This window comes from Thamnophis sirtalis, unplaced genomic scaffold (assembly GCF_051295495.1).
Source record: "Thamnophis sirtalis isolate CommonGarterSnake01/CBP01778 unplaced genomic scaffold, rThaSir2_p1.2 scaffold_12, whole genome shotgun sequence".
In the NCBI taxonomy this organism is placed as follows: Eukaryota; Metazoa; Chordata; class Lepidosauria; order Squamata; family Natricidae; genus Thamnophis; species Thamnophis sirtalis.
The window spans coordinates 15,495,967-15,513,236 of record NW_028261392.1 but is presented as its reverse complement, the minus strand read 5'-3'; the positions used below and the strand labels follow the sequence as shown (position 1 = coordinate 15,513,236).

The 17,270-nt window shown below is 36.3% G+C and overlaps 1 protein-coding gene across 1 annotated transcript; it reads right to left on the bottom strand.

Moving 5' to 3' along the window:
* Positions 1-15,618: 15,618 nt before the first annotated feature.
* On the bottom strand, positions 15,619-16,896 carry LOC148043257 (endogenous retrovirus group 3 member 1 Env polyprotein-like). The gene has a single exon (XM_087726751.1). It carries the CDS (start codon positions 16,894-16,896, stop codon positions 15,619-15,621), a length of 1,278 nt encoding a protein of 425 aa, XP_087582877.1.
* Positions 16,897-17,270: the final 374 nt, after the last annotated feature.

The following is a 17,270-nucleotide window of genomic DNA, read 5'->3' as shown; positions in this document are numbered from 1 at the left end:
ACGACCTAACTACTTCTACAGCTTTCTGCTTCCAAAGTAAATATTTCTTCTACATTATTGGAACAGGGGTTGTTTTATTGTAAGGATCCTGAGCCTGCCAAGTAAGTGACAAATGGCTAATGGTCTTGAGTGACAGAAGAGTGAAGTGAAATATGGCAAGTACTAGACAGCATTCTGCTTCAACGCAAATGAAACTATCTTTTATGACTACACAGTATTTTTCATGAAAATCAGATGACTCCAATCAATCAATTAAACTGTTCCTCTTAATATTGGTTCTATTTTAAGTCAATTCTTCTGCTTGTATTTCCTTTATTGTTATTTTCTCCTTTCTTTATTTTTTTCTTATTAGTCTTCCCTTGCTTGTCTTTTTAATTGTATGTAGTATTATGACTTGTGAATATCATAAATTGAATGATTGAGTGCTCCTTTCCCTAAACTAAGAAATTCAAGATAAATCTCCCTTCCATTAAGCTTTTACACAGAAGTAATGCTCATTCACTAAATGTAAGTTAATTTGAGTATTTAGGAACACTGAAAAATCACATTTCTTTTTGCCTTAAATGATCTCATGCAATTTTCTTTATTCATGTTGCTTTCTATTACGACTACATTCCCCAAATCAAGAAAATTCCCTAAGCAAGAGTTAGTGGATTTTATCATGCCAAATGCTTTTAATAGTTGGGAGAACAACTAGCATGTAAAGTACACCTTTGAAATTAAAATAAATGAACGCTCACCTGTCAGAACACAATAATATGCAAATTAAAAATAATTATAAATTATGCAAGTAATATCTTGGAAGCATGGAGAAAAAGCCTCTAGGATAAAGACACACACAAAGAAATAATTATAGCTTAATAATAATGAGGATGGAAAGCACTGATATTACTTTTAAAAAAACCAGACAGACAATAAATAGGATTCCAATTTAGTTGACACCTTAATTATGGAAGATAATGTGAGATGTGAATGCCTGCTTTTGTATATCCAATCGATGGATGGATAGATGGATGGATGGATGGATGGATGGATGGATGGATGGATGGATGGATGGATAGATGATAGATAGATAGATAGATAGATAGATAGATAGATAGATAGATAGATGATAGAGTTATATATACATATAAATATACAGTATATACTTACAAATATATGTGTGTACATGTGTATGTATGTCTATTTATTTTTTTATTAATGGTATTCATTTTTAAGCCTTGTAAAATAAAGGGAAGGGAAATATATGTGGAATCATCTGCACAGATAAGAACATTTAGAAATCCAGAAACCAGGGGTGGGGGGAGGAATGTAATAGCAGAAAGTACTTACTGCATTTTGATGAATTCAAAATTCATTGGATGACAAAAGGTTTTTAACGGTTGATTTGATTTCATCTAATTTAAGTATAAGAGATTATCAGCTACTGACAAGTCATATATCCGTGCCCTCTTTAATTCTTCAATGCAGGCTATATTGTTCCTGTACTTTACTTAATTTAGGTAAAACCCAATTTATTTAATTCGAAACTTTTGAATATATAGTGACCACTCTTAAATCTAATATTCTTTTCTATGAAGCAGGTACAAAGACTCATTTTTAGGCTGTTTGTCTTTCTAGAATTCTATTTTATGTTTATTTCTTTTCATTTTTGAATATAGCTGCTAGATAGATACATTTTGTAGGGAATTAATCTGAGTGAGAATTTTCATTCACCCAACCTATATGGTTTACAGGATCCTTGTCTGTTTCTATGTCAGCCTCTTTTACTCTGTGCTACCATAATACAGCAGATTGTTAGCACATTTCCTGTTTTCTTTTTTAGGTCACTGTGACTTCACTAATTCAAGTGCAAATTGAATTTGGTCTCATAAGGTTTAGGTTGAGGTCCAGTTGGAACCAATGTTCCTTTACTCTTTTAGAGAAACATTTAGTTTTGTTCTACAGCTGATGTTATTCATGTTGCTACATTTTGATTTCTGTGTTTTGTGAGAGCTTTTGCTCTTCAATGCCATTGAGAAATAAGTAACAAATAACAGACATAAAAAATGAATGTTGATCAATAAAATAATGTGGCTATATGAAATTCTCAGTACTATTATCCTATTTTGACTCCGTCTGGAGAAGGGGAGAGGGAATCATGTTTGAGGGGGAAAAGGGGAAGGGAAAAAATAACATTTTAGTGAATCTATATAGGTAAAAGTTCCCCTTGCACATATGTGCTACTTGTTCCTGACTCTAGGGGGTGGTTCTCATCTCCGTTTCAAAGCCGAAGAGCCAGTGCTGTCCAAAGACATCTCTGTGGTCATATGGCCGGCATGATTAAGTGCCGAAGGCACACGGAATACTGTTACCTTCCCACCAAATGTGGTTCTTATTTTTCTACTTGCATCTTTACATGCTTTCAAATTACTAGGTTGGCAGAAACTGGGACAAGTAAAGGGAGCTCATTCCATTACCATTTGCATTTTCATCTATCAAAGTACTGTCATTAGCACAAAATAGATTATTGATGTTTCTTCAACCAATTTTAAAATCACACTCATCTTCTTAAATACTGTTTCTTCGCTCTTTTAAGAGCTTTGGAATTCTTTGTGAGCGAGAGAGAGAGAGAGAGAGAGAAGAGAAGAGAAGAGAAGAGAAGAGAAGAGAGAGAGAGAGAGGGAGAATACAAAATTATCTTCCCACCAAAGTGATACCTATTTATCTACTTGCATTTGCATGATTTCAAACTGCTAGATAGGCAGGAGCTGGGACAAGTAATGGGGATGCTGTGTGGTTCTCAGGTCTTGAACCTGGACTATCAGCTGACAAGCTTAGCATCTTTAACCACTGAGCCATCATGCCTCCAGTTACCATTAAAAAATCCAAATAATTGATAGCCTTTATGGGTCTCAGCATGCTTATTCTTTATTTAGAATCTAACCTAAACTTTCTTTTCTTTCTCTCTCTCTAGAGAATGCAAGAGGTCCTATCTGAGCTGGTCACGATTTATATTACAGCTGTCTTAAGCTGCCACAATATAAATGTGAAGCCTGTAATAAGGTCATGTGGATTTGCCTGAAAATGTAGTCTCTCTCTGACATTGATGGAGCCAAAAGCACTTTCATCTGTCTTTATGGCGAACGGGAAAAGTGTTTTAATAGTTCCACAAGGTATGTGAAGTTTAGTCAATTTAAGATGAGTCACTGATGTGCAGGACTTAAATATTTTTTTAACCAGTTCTATAGACTAGATTTATAGACAAGAAATCACATTTTTATAGTCTTTTCAAAACTGTATGTATGTATATGTACGTGTGTGTGTGTGTTTGTGTGTGTGTGTACATACATGTATGTATGTATGTATGTATGTATGTATGTATGTATGTTTGTATTCAAAACTATCTACCTACCTACCTGTTCTGACCCCCTCCGTACGGTGAGTCACGCCAACACAAGATTACTACTAGACAATTTATTCACAATAAATTAACACAGCGACAAGACTTTGGCAGCAACCCAGACTTCCACAGATAAGAAATACAACAAGAGCTTCTCCAGCTTTAATATAATGGTTGTGTCCTGCAACAAGCCTCCTCCCAAAGTCTCTTCTTATATACTCTCTTGGGAGGAGCCTAATCACAACCACCTGGCCCCAATTATCTTCTATATCTCCGTAGTTGCTGTCGACGCTTATCTGCCCGTCTTTGCCTGGTGTCCTGGACCACCTCCCTTAGCTCCTCCCCACTGCTCCAAGGCCTGACGTCAGGGACAAACTCCCTTTGGCTTTCACCGCTGCTCCATGCTTCAGGCGCCTCCTGGTGGCCAACCAGCCTCTCTGGTCCCTGCTCAGAGTCTGAACCCTGTCCAGGGTCCTCCACATCTTCCAGGGCTGACTCATAGGGTCCCCCGCTATTGGAATCTGTTTGCAGCTCCAACGGCTCCTGCTGGGCCACAATACCTACCTATCATCTATCTATCTATCTATCTATCTATCTATCTATCTATCTATCTATCTATCTATCTATCTATCTATCTATCTATTGCATGGCAGAGGAATAGCTTCAGTTTGATTGCTTTTTCTATTGCAGTGAAAATACTTCAAGAGTCATATGTTTTCCATTCGCAAGGCTATTTTTTTAACAGATGCCCCTGTTCTTGGATCATAGTTGAATTTCTTAACAACTTTTTTTTTTAAAGCAAAAAGCTTGGTTCCTCCCATTCCTTTTGTTAACATCCATCTACCTTCTTTTGTTCACATTGGGGCAAATATTCTTCCTTTTCATCTGATAACTCCATTTTCTCCCTTTCTTAAACCACCTCCTATGGGTGTTCTGCAGAGAGAAGGAGGAGAGAAAATGCCATTATGTGTTTCACAACGTCAGCATGCAACAATATCTGGGATTATACATTTTAGGTCAGTTTCAATTGACCGTACCTTCCATGGACTTTACCGAAAGTCAGACCAACTATTCCAGCAGCTCTATAAAATACAACTTCAATCATATTTTATTGCTGATCACTGGCTCAGACTTCATTGCAATTTTTCTATGGAAAAAAAGCAAGTACTTCTTGTGAAAGAGGGTTCTTTTTAAAAAAAAATCATAATAGTGACCAGGAAATGAAGAGAATGAATTTGATTTCCATTTTTTTTTAATGTATGAGCACAATATAGCACAAAAGATCTGAACAGACTTTAGAAAACAGATACCATCTTTGTAGAGAACATGTTAGGCTCCAGCATGTTGATGTTAGATTATAGCAGTTAGACTTATATATACCGCTTGCTAGCGGTATAGATTGCTGGCAAATGCAAGCAATAGCAATAGCAATAGCAGTAGACTTATATACCGCTTCATAGGCCTTTCAGGCCTCTCTAAGCGGTTTACAGAGAGTCAGCATATTGCCCCCAACAATCTGGGTCCTCATTTTACCCACCTCGGAAGGATGGAAGGCTGAGTCAACCCTGAGCCGGTGAGATTTGAACCGCTGACCTGCTGATCTAGCAGTAGCCTGCAGTGCTGCATTTAACCACTGCGTCACCTTGGCTCTTAAGCGGTATAGATTGCTGGCAAATGTGATTTACTGGCAAATGTGGAAGTAGAATACAGTAGACTTGTATCCCATTTTGGCAGAAGGGTGTAGGCATAACATTGAAAATAAATGAAATACATGCTTCTAAGACTGTAAGGAATCTTATACATGATGCCTGCTATTGCAATTCCAATAATATTCAGTAATCTACTTCATGCTTTCCTTCCAAAGGAAGAAAATATTCTGCTTATATTAGCAGAATCAAATAATATAAAATATTGTCTGCCAATGCATTTTCATCCATGTGAACTAAGTATCAAAGGCATAGATTTGTAGGGGGGAAAAAACATCCAGCTGGCTAAAGAAACTCATCCTGTCTTAAAGAAATTAAGAAATATCACAAACCAGCTTACTCTGATCTGGATGTCTCTTAATAATAAAGTATTGAATAGTTACATTCACTATACCATATAATGTAATATATCCTATTTCATTGCATCAATAGACTGGCATTTCTCTGAAAAATAATATAGGAATGATTTTAGTATCAAGAGATACTAAGTTTTGCTCTGTACAGAACTTTATATCTCATTTGCAGTAAAATGATATTTAATGCTTTCATGAAACGTGAGAGAATTGTAACACTGAGTCTGAATACAGAAAAAATATTTTTCTCTTCTTCCAGAAAACTAATCCTGCAACAGTAATTACCTTAATCTTTAGACATTTCTTTCATTTGGAACCCAATAGATGACCTTTGAGAAAAGTTATTTTACTGTGAAGGAAACAATTCTGATTTTGGGGGGAAAAAATAAGTTGAAAGAAAGTTATTTTTAAAGCATGTCACTCACAATATTTTTCAGAGTATAAGACGCATTTCCCCCCTAAAAAAAAATAAGCTGAAAGAAAGTTATTTTTAAAGCATGTCACTCACAATATTTTTCAGAGTATAAGACGCATTTCCCCCCTAAAAAAGAGGGTGAAAATTTGGGTGCATCTTATACACCGAATGTAGCTCCACCCACCCACCCTTTGGCCTCTGCCTCCCAGCAATTTACCTCCTTGCAGCAAATGGGTAAAATGGGGCCTGTGACGCAGCAATAGACTATGGCAATCCCTGCAACCTGAAACAGCTGATTGTTGGGAGCCCCGTGCTGAAACTGAAATTGAAAGTGAAATTGGCTGTTTGCTGTAAGGAAGCAAATTGCTGAGAGGCAAAGACAGATTTTTTCCCCCTTGTTTTCCTCCCCAAAAGCTAGGTGCATCCTATACTTCAGAGTGTCTTATACTCCGAAAAGTACCATAATTATCAGCAGTTGCTACAAAGTTATATTCAAATAGCCTATAGTTTTAGAATGAACATAGAACATACAACAATAGACTTGGAATGGACCTTGGAGGTCTTCTAGTCCAATCCTCAGCTCAAGCAGACCCTATAACCGTGATGGCAAACCTATGGCACGCATACCACAGGTGGCATGCGGAGCCATTTGTCAAGGCAGGTAAGGCATTGCCCTGTAGGCTCGCCAGCATGCATGCAGGTGCTGGCCAGCTGACTTCAGCCTTCTTTTGAGGCTATTTTTCGCCCTCTGGAGGCTTCCCCTGCCTCCCTTCCTCTTTCTTTCTTTCTTTCTTTCTTTCTTTCTTTCTTTCTTTCTTTCTTTCTTTCTTTCTTTCTTTCTTTCTTTCTTTCTCTCTCTCTCTCTCTCTCTCTCTCTCTCTCTCTCTCTCTCTCTCTCTCTCTCTTTCTTTCCTAAGATCAGCTCTTTTCCAGTCCTTTGGCAGTCCCCCCTTTGCTTTAGGACAGGGATGTCAAACTCAAAGAGGTTGTTATATATTTAGGTTCTAACCTTGTCCCAATCCCTTTGAATAAAGCATGGAATATATTTCCAATCTACTGTATCCTCATTGCTGTCAAAATCCACTTATGTGGTTAAGTAGAAATGTCTCTTTATGTCTTCATCCCTTAGCTATGTTTTTGTTGTTATGTGGTGCTATTGTTACATTTTTTTCTGGGATAATTCTACAAATGTGGTGGATGTCCTTGTCATTCTTCTCATTTGGCTCGGCTAATGAGGTTGAGCCACCTCTACTTCAGTACTTATTTTAAAGGGTTGATTAAACGTGCCTATTCTTGATTCCATTGGGGGCTGTTGATGCTCATTATCTCTTCTTGTTAATCAACTGAAAGTTTCCGAATACATCTCATTACGGGAAGGTTGAATAAGAGGATAGTTTGAAGTAATTTTTTTTTTTTTTTTTACTGGAAAAGCACAAAAGCCACATGCATGTTTCAATAATGTCAAAATAATCACTAATGCTTCCAGGCTGAAAAAAAGATGGAATGAAAATACTATCTATTAAGTCATTAATTACACAGTAGATAGAAAATTGCTCCCTTTTTGATCAGAGTGTTATGTAATTGGCTTTTTTCCAATATTATCTTTGTAGATTCAAAAGTAATGATTGTGATGACATGTAAACCATTTTGGAAACTAGTCGTTGAAACTGAAATTTGCATGCAACTATATAGCTTGTCTTTCAAGATAATGCAGATGGTGCCTTCACTTTAAAATCTCCTTCCCATCTGGGCTTGGTATGTATGCAAATCAATGAACTAATTTCAGATAAGAGGATTCCATTCAAGTGCAAAATTTCAACTAGCTAGCTTCACACAAAATAGAACTTTTTACGAGTGCATTTTCCTAGACAATTGCACTTTCATTAAAACAGTTTGAATCCAAAGCCTATGCATTCCATTTACCAGATGGAATGCCACTGTTTGAAAATTATTGCATTAAGAGAGCATTTTGTCCTAGATGAAATTTCAATAGAACAGTTTTAATAGGAATTCTCTTTTTTTTCCCTGGATAAAATCCACTTGTCTGAAATGCATGATTGCTTGTATGGATAGCATATTTCTCTGTTGCTCATAATTTACATTCACATAAATAGACATTGTGTGAAAATGTATGTATATACATACAAACAAAGAACAGGATGTAAGACTATGTTTATATATTTATATACTGCCAGATGGAACATCTTTATACTGGCTTGAATTACAAATTTTAAAAAAAAAACTAAGGGGGAGGAAAATCCAATTCAAACATTAAAATGGATAAAACAGCAATAATAATTATAGGATAATAAAACAGTAGCAATAGTGATTCTAGTCTAACTGACTGCAGCTTTAACTTTAGCGCCTGTCCGTCTGACAGAATTATGTTTGGGTCATCATACAGGGGTGTCAAACTGACAGCATCATGTGCAAACAGGATGCATCATCTCTGAGCCTATCTCAGCTCAGCGAATAGGAAAAAACATCACAAAACAGCATGTGATTGTACCCGTTTGACACCCGTGATGTAGAAGGATGCTTGATTTCTCTTTTGCTTTAGATGATACTTGACCTGAAAATGGGGAATGCTTTTAGCTTGCATCAGTCCCCTCCCTGCTCCTTTCAAGCTAGATCTCTGAAGTGCTCCCATCTGCCTTGAATAAGCAATAGCAATTGCACTTAGACTTATATACCACTTTATAGTGCTTTACAGTCCTCTCTGGGAACACAGTGGCTCAGTGACTAAGAGGCTTAGCTTGTCAGAAAGGTCAGCAGTTTGGAGGTTCGAATCCCTAGTGCCATGTAACAGAGTGAGCTCCCGTTACTTGTCCCAGCTTCTACCAACCTAGCAGTTTGAAAGCATGTAAAAATGCAAGCAGAAAAAATAGGAACCCTTTGGTGGGAAGGTAACAGTGTTCCATGCACCTTTGGCATTTAGTCATGCCAGCCACATGGTCATCATGGAGACATCTTCAGACAGTGCTGGCTCTTCAGCTTTGAAACAGATCCACCCCCTAGAGTTGAGATAGACTAGCACATATGTGTGAGGGGAACCTTTACCTTTACTTTTTACAGCCCTCTCTAAGCGGTTTACAGAGTCAGTATATTGCCCCAAACTATTTGGGTCCTCATTTTACCCATCTCTGAAGGATGGAAGGCTCAGTCAACCTGGAGCCTAGTGAATTTGAATTACCAAATTGCAGGCAGTCAGCAGAAGTAGCTGCAGTACTGCACTCTAACTACTGCGCCACCATGCATAAGGAGCCATACTAGACATCTTAAAGGTGAAGATGAAGCCACTTTTTTCTGGAAAGGCCTTTCCTATATTCCTATATCTAGTCATCCTGAATATCTAGCCCTAACTTCCACTTTCCCTTTTTTTAAAAAGATTGTCACAGAATTGATGAAGCTTCAGTTGCAGTGTTGAGCTGCCTTTAAGGACTAATCAGAAGCTTAAAATGATGTAAAATGCTGTAGTCTATGTGCTGGCAAGTGAGAGTTTGTACAGCCACATTATGTCACTGTTGTGGGGGCTGCACTAGCTGCTGAGTGGGTTCCAGGTAGAATTCCAAGTTAACTTTAAACTTTAAACTCTACATAATTCGTCTCCTATGTATCTTCAGAGATACCTGTAGAACAGCCTATCCTACTTGCTCATCCTATTGTAGGAGGTGTATGGTAATTAGGGCTTGTAACTTGGATTGTTTTTGTTATTATACATTTGTTCGTTTTGTCTCGTAAAATATTAAGAGTTGTTTTGGATTATAGTGGTGTATTAAGTATGCAATCAGAACATAATACTAGAAATATTAATACAACCTCAGGTAACAGAATTTTATACATCATTATTTGTCTTTCCCTTGTAAGTTACATACTTTCTCAGTAAAGATGTACCTAACTTTTTATATCATAATGCTGTATATAAAAATATATATTTTATATTGTAAGGACAATTAACCAGTGGAACAGCTTGACTTCAGAAATCATGGGTGCTTCATCACTAGAGGTATTTAAGAAGAGACTAGACCCATGATGGCAAACAGGTGGCATGTGGAGCCATCTCTGCCCTGCTCAATTCCACCACACATGCGCATGCGCCTCCCATTGGACAGCTGATTTTCAGGTCTCTGCCTCGCATGTGGCAGATGCGCATGCATGCACAGGGGGACGAGTGGCCACACACACTCCATTTTTCGTCCCAGGAGGCTTCAGGGAGGCCTGAAAGGCCCAAAATCAGGCATGGGAGTGTTGTTCATGCATGCACAGGGGAGGAGGCAGTGCAGGACGGGGGGTCAACTGCACATTGCATTATGGGTGTGGGCACACATGCACACACTTTCAGCACGCGAGAACAAAAAGTTTAGCCATCAGTGGATTAGACAGTCATGCATCTGAGATTGTATAGGTTCTCCTGCTTGAGCTGGGGGCTGGACTAGAAGACCTCCAACGTCCCTTCCAGCTATATTCTACTCTACTCTACTCTACTCTACTCTACTCTACTCTACTCTACTCTACTCTACCCTACCCTACCCTACCCTACCCTACCCTACCCTACCCTACTCTACTCTACTGTATAATATTGGTGTGGTTGGTTTCTGCCAGGAATTGGGAGGATGATTTTAGTCCAGTGTTCCTAATGGTTCGCTTAGTTAAATTTCTTGTTTGTAAAGCAATAGATTATTACTGTATTATTATGCTAAAATCTTCTTTCACAATTTTTTAAAAATTTTTTTTTTAAAAAAACAACACATAATGAGATGCACTGAATTTGAAATAAAATGTGAACCATTTTCAGAATGTCTTTGAACTTAAATAGCGCAAGGATTCTGAAAGTAATCAAAAGGAGTTCCCATTTTAATCTGAGTAAACCCGTTTCAACGTATCAGATCTGGCTCAAACAGGCATTCTATCTGGTAGTCATTCATTTTCTCATCATTCATTCCAAACACTAAGATATTTATATACTGGGTGATATTTTCACCTCAGGTGTTTTAAAGGTAATTGTCTTCTTAACAGCAATCATGTTTTTCAGTTAACACATAGTTATTTTCATTTATTTGTTTATTTATATTTCATATTTCTAAACCTTGGAGATGGCACCTTAAAATCACTCAGTTGCAGTAAAATATATAGCCTTTGATTTAAAAAAAAAACTCCAGAAGACAGTTCACAGTTCACACAAATATCAAGTTAATAAAACTTCTAGACAGTTCTAAATCCCACCTAACATTAGGTTAAAAATAGAATACTACCTTATAGAAACCGAAAAGTTTTCAGATATCTTCATCACAATAAATATGTCTAATGACAAGCATCTATGTAAAGGAAAACTACTGACAGATGTTGCTTTGTTCATAAATCAGAACTTTTATCTTATAGATGAATATATTTCTTTTTAAATCATGGTCTGAAACTATTTGATTTAATTAAATTATCTCAAAATTTATTGCATTTCATCTCAAATGAATTTCTCTCCCTCCCTCTTTCCCTTCCTCCCTCTCTCTCTCTCTTTTTCATACACACACACACACACACACACACACACACACAAAGATACATATCAAACTATACATTTCAATGACACAAATCAAACACTTGTTAACAATAAAAAAACAGATTCTTCAGAGAATTTCTACATTTTAGCATTCCCAATTTTTAATCTGGTTACAGACATAGATTCCACAAATTATTTTTAAAACACATTTTTTTATTTGAAGAAACCATGGTTTACTATCAAAACATATTATTTGTCTGCTTCAGAACAACTCTTTTTGTTCTACACTGATTATATCAAATGTGTTCATTAGATACTACACTTTTAAAATAATTTTAGTCTCTGTTCTTTTTTTTTTCTTTTGAGGTTTTATTCTAATTAGTTAAGAAAGGTCATTTGCCTAATCCACATTTTAATTTGAATTATTTTGTCTGAAGTCCAATATACTTTTTCATCAAAGAAGATCGGGCTTTTGTTCAACCTTAATTAATTGACATTATAATTATAGTTAAAGAAAATGGAAATTTGTTCTCTTAGGTTTTTGTTCTTTGTTGTAAGTCTAAAAATGAGAAAATTGCTTAAATTATTTAGTACTAATTTGCTCTTTTTCCTGTCTCTTCCTGTAGTACAATTAAATTGTGGAAAAGTTTTAGATTTTCAAAATTGCAGCTGTGTCACAGAACCATGAGTGATTATCACCTGATGTAGAAGGTGATACCCTTGGTATCTTGCAATTTCAAAAGAAGCTGGTAAGTACTAATTCTAAGAAAGAAATGTTGGGAAACATTGCATAAAAGCTTAAGAACTCATTGTGTGTCTATCTAGCATTGGTATAGCGTGAATAACGTGCTGGGAATATTCATATTCAAAATTTCTGAGATAAGTAGCATTCTCTGGTAAAAGGCACTGTGACACACTGATATGTGCTTGCCTTTGTTATGGATTGGATTTGAGTTTGTTCTATTCGTTTATGTATGTTTATCCCTTTGAGTCGGTGTTGATTTCTGGTGATTGCCCCAACTAAACCCTAAAGTATTCTTGGACAGTTTCAGATGTTTTTTGCTGTTGCCTCAGTCCTAGGTTGAAAGCAAGTGTTGAATAGAATAGAATAGAATAGAATAGGGTAGGGTAGGGTAGGGTAGGGTAGGGTAGGGTAGAGTAGAGTAGAGTAGAGTAGAGTAGAGTAGAGTAGAGTAGAGTAGAGTAGAGTAGAGTAGAGTAGCAGATTTGGAAGGGACCTTGGAGGTCTTCTAGTCCAACCCCCTACTTAGGCAGGAAATCACTACTTCAGACAAATGGTGATACAACATCTTAAAAACTTCCAGTGTTAGGCAAGTTGTTCCAAGGATTAATTGTTCCAACTGTCAGGAAATTTCTCCTCAGTTCTAAGTTGCTTCTCTCCTTGATTATCTTCCACCCACTGCTTCTTCTCCTACCCTCAGGTGCTTTGGAGAATAGCTTGACTCCCTCTTCTTTGTGGCAACCCCTGAGATATTGGAACACTGCTATCATGTCTCCCCTAGTCCTTATTTTCATTAAACTAGACATACCCAGTTCCTGCAGCCATTCTTGATATGTTTTAGCCTCCTGTCCCCTAATCATCTTTGTTGCTCTTCTCTGCACTCTTTCTAGGGTCTCCACATCTTTTCTACATTGTGGCGACCAAAACTGAATGCAGTATTCAGTGATTGGCTCAAGGTATAATTGGAATGCATAGTTTTTCAGTTTCTTGCCTGTTGTTTTTAACTTAAAGTGGCTCTATTGATTTATTACTGAGGCTAATTTAATCTTAAGAAACACATGATGAAGAACCAGCTACATCCCTTTGTACTTGAGTGGTCCTTTTCTTTATGGTTGCTATAATGAAGGAAATGCTTAACAGAATAGCAGAAGAAATGCCTTTCAGGTTAACACCAGTAGCAATTGTCTGCAGGCTACATACCTAATCTGGATTTTCAGCAGGTTCACCATCCTGTGGATGTTTTAGAAAAGAGCAGTGCTAATAGAAAATAATACATGCAGCTCAAGATTGAAACGTGGAGTCCTTGGTGCTCCCTGAACTTGGTTGTTTAATTTCACTGCACTGATGATGTTACCTAGATGGATAAAGAAGCATCTGTAAGCAAACAATCAAGTTCATACAGCACTGACAACTTCAAAATCTAGTAGCACTTCAATGGCAATAGAAACTAATGATTGCCTTGGTCTAAATAGTAAATATATCAACCTTTTTTGTTTGTAGATTCTAATTAATCAGCCAGAGCTCCCATCCTTTCTAATGTACACTAGGGATTTGTCGTGGGTGGGTTCCAGCTGGCACTACTGCTGGTTCACTCATGTGTGCGCTTTGCACCCATATGTGCAGTGCAATTAAGTTTGTTCTGCGCATGCACAGAACTGAAAAACAAGATGGCGGTGCCAATGGTGCTGATCGGAGAACCGGTTCAGGGACGTGACAGGCCTGGGTTGCTGCCGGTTTCAACGACCCAGGCTGCCAAACCACTACTGGTTCAACCAAACCAGTCTGAACCAGTAGGTACCCACCACTGGGTTTTGTACAAGGATTGGGGTGATAACAGAATAACAGAGCTGAAAAGGACCTCAGAGGTCTTTAGTCCAATCCCCTGTTCAAGCAGGAGACCCTATATTATTTCAGGCAAATGGTTGTCCAATCTCTTCTTAAAAATCTTCAGTGTTGGAGAACCCGTAACTTCTAGAGGTAAGTCTTTCCGCTGGTTAGTTGTTCTATCAGGAAATTTCCCCTTATTTCTAGTTTGGTTCTCTCCTTGATTAATTTCCATCCATTGCTTCTTATTCTGTCTTCAGGTGCTTTGGAGACTAGGTTGTCCCCCTCTTCTTTGGGTCAGCCTCTTACAATTTTCCCTTAGCCATGAAAACTTAGTTAGTTCCTCTCAGGCTAATTAATCTTTTGGGTTACGTCTCAGGTATTTGATTTATTTAAGATTGGGATGTTGAAGGGAAGTTGAATTACACACAATATAATATAATATAATATAATATAATATAATATAATATAATATAATATAATATAATATAATATAATATAATATAATATAATATAATATAATATAATATAATATAATATAATATAATATAATATAATATAATATAATATAATATAATATAATAATATAATATAATATAATATAATATAATATAATATAATATAATATAATATAATATAATATAATATAATATAATATAATATAATATAATATAATATAATATAATAATATAATATAATATAATATAATATAATATAATATAATATAATATAATATAATATAATATAATATAATATAATATAATATAATATAATATAATATAATATAATATAATATAATATAATATAATATAATATAATATAATATAATATAATATAATATAATATAATATAATATAATATAATATAATATAATATAATATAATATAATATAATATAATATAATATAATATAATATAATATAATATAATATAATATAATATAATATAATATAATATAATAAATATAATATAATAATATAATATAATATAATATAATATAATATAATATAATAATATAATATAATATAATATAATATAATATAATATAATATAATATAATATAATATAATATAATATAATATAATATAATAATATAATATAATATAATATAATATAATAATATAATATAATATAATATAATATAATATAATATAATATAATATAATATAATATAATATAATATAATATAATATAATATAATATAATATTGTTGTAGAATCAAGAGACCAGAAAGCCAAGCGATGCAATATAGGAAAAGTTTATTGAATGCGCAGGTTCAAACATGCCAAATCAGCATAAGAAGTTTGAACCCCGAAGGGTTCTTAAAGCCATACATTTATAGTGCAAATCACGTCATCATCTATAGAGGCAGAGTTTAAGCATATAAGGTAATGAGAGGAACCAAAAACTGTCTATGCCAGATGGCCAACAATTGCTATTCTTACAATATACATAGTCAGCACCCTATAGATCATGAGTGGGTGACATAAGCGACATAAACAGGACACATCTTGCAAGATGGCAGGAAACTCCCTGTCTGGGTCGACTTGTTCCCAGAAGTGTAAAAATACATCTTGCTTTCTTCAGCAACTGTCAGCAATTGTTTTCTGCTTAATGGTGCAAAACCTCAGCTTTGATCAGAGCATTTGATATTAAACATTGCCTATAGAACTATGGTTCGCAATTGGGCCTTTTAGCCCACCTTAGTCCCCCCTTTGGGACTCATCTGACCTGTCCAGAAGAGTCACATACTCAGGTTCAGTGGATAGTTCTCCCACTGGTTGCATTCTTTCATATTCCCATAAGGCCATTACCTGTGCCGTTGCTTTTCGCTCTGCTATTAAGGATAGACTGTTAGAAATAGTACGCACAAAAATAGGTAATACACAAGGAATTAATACACATCCTGCAGCGATTAAGCCTATTAGAGCAACTATAGCCTGTAAGCCTGGCAATCTAGGAAACCAGGAACCAAAGATTTCCTTGAAGTTGAATCCTCGCCACACCTGGTCAGGATTGTGAGTTAGTTGACGCATCTCTGCAGTCAATTGTTTAACAACAGTTCCAGTTTCATCAATTTGCAGGCAACAATTAGAAAGATTAAACTTACCACATACGCCTCCTTCTTTAGCTAGCAAGTAATCTAAAGCTAAGCGATTCTGATATACTGCTGTCCTTATTTTATCTGTAGCCTCGGATATTATATTAAGAGCCTTATCAATACGTTGGCCTGCTAAATCTAATACTGCTTGGAGGCGTATAATTCTATTCAGCATGTAAATGGGTGTGCGATATCCATATGACCCATCTTCTGCCCACGTAGCCCTGCCATAGGTGCAGACAATTCTCTCCGAACTCCAAGTGTCACTGTCTTCTAAGGTGGCCCAATCCTTACAAAGGAAATTGGAAAAAACTGTATCAAGTTCTCGTTTCCTTCTAGTTTGTAGGCCAACCTTCTCGTACAATGGGATTCCTAGCACCTGGCGGGCTTTCATGGGTAATAAGAAAAATGAGGGCTTAATCCAACCTAGGACGCATGAGCCAGACCAATCCCTAGGCAGAGTCTCATATGCCAGCTTTCCACAAATCCAGTACATAGCCTCTGGAGCTTTCCATAGGGCATCAGTAGAGGAGGAATCTAGGTAATTCAAATACGTCATATCAAAACGTGGGGGCTGAGTTATGTTAGCTGGTGAAGACCAGATACTATAGTCAGGATTCCAGGAGCCCAAACAGATTAAATCTCCTACATGTACTGATCCATTTCTTACGAAGCAATTTCTTCCTACCAGATTAGTGGACAGGGTCCATACAATCCCAGTAAATTCTTTCCTCATTGTAATATTACCAGTATAGGAAAGATTGTTATAGATTATAGGATCAGCTTCCATGGCTTCCCATGGCCACTGCTCTCCCATGTTAGTTCCTCCACAAACAAAGCAATTTTTAACAGTTAAGGTTTTAGCCACTTGCTCAGCCATTTCTATAAACAGATTATTTGCCTTGGTACTTATTGGTAATGGGTCTTCTAATCCACTTGAGGCAAGGGTATGTGAGTTAAATCAGGTTGTGTGGAATACACGGTTTCCAACACTTGTACACAATCATGTTCCACCTCAGTTTCTGTGGGCAAGAGAGTGGCAGGATTTAACGAGGTAGATACCACTAGATGAACCTGGGGGTTTTCAATCATCATGGCCTGGTATTTGATGATCCGTTGGTTACTAATCCATAAATGGCCTTTCTGATCAAGAATTGCCTGAACAGAATGTGGGGTGTGGACCTTGATCGGACAGGAAAAAGTGAGTTTATTACAATCTTGCAGCAATTCCGCGATGGCTGCTAAAGCTTTCAA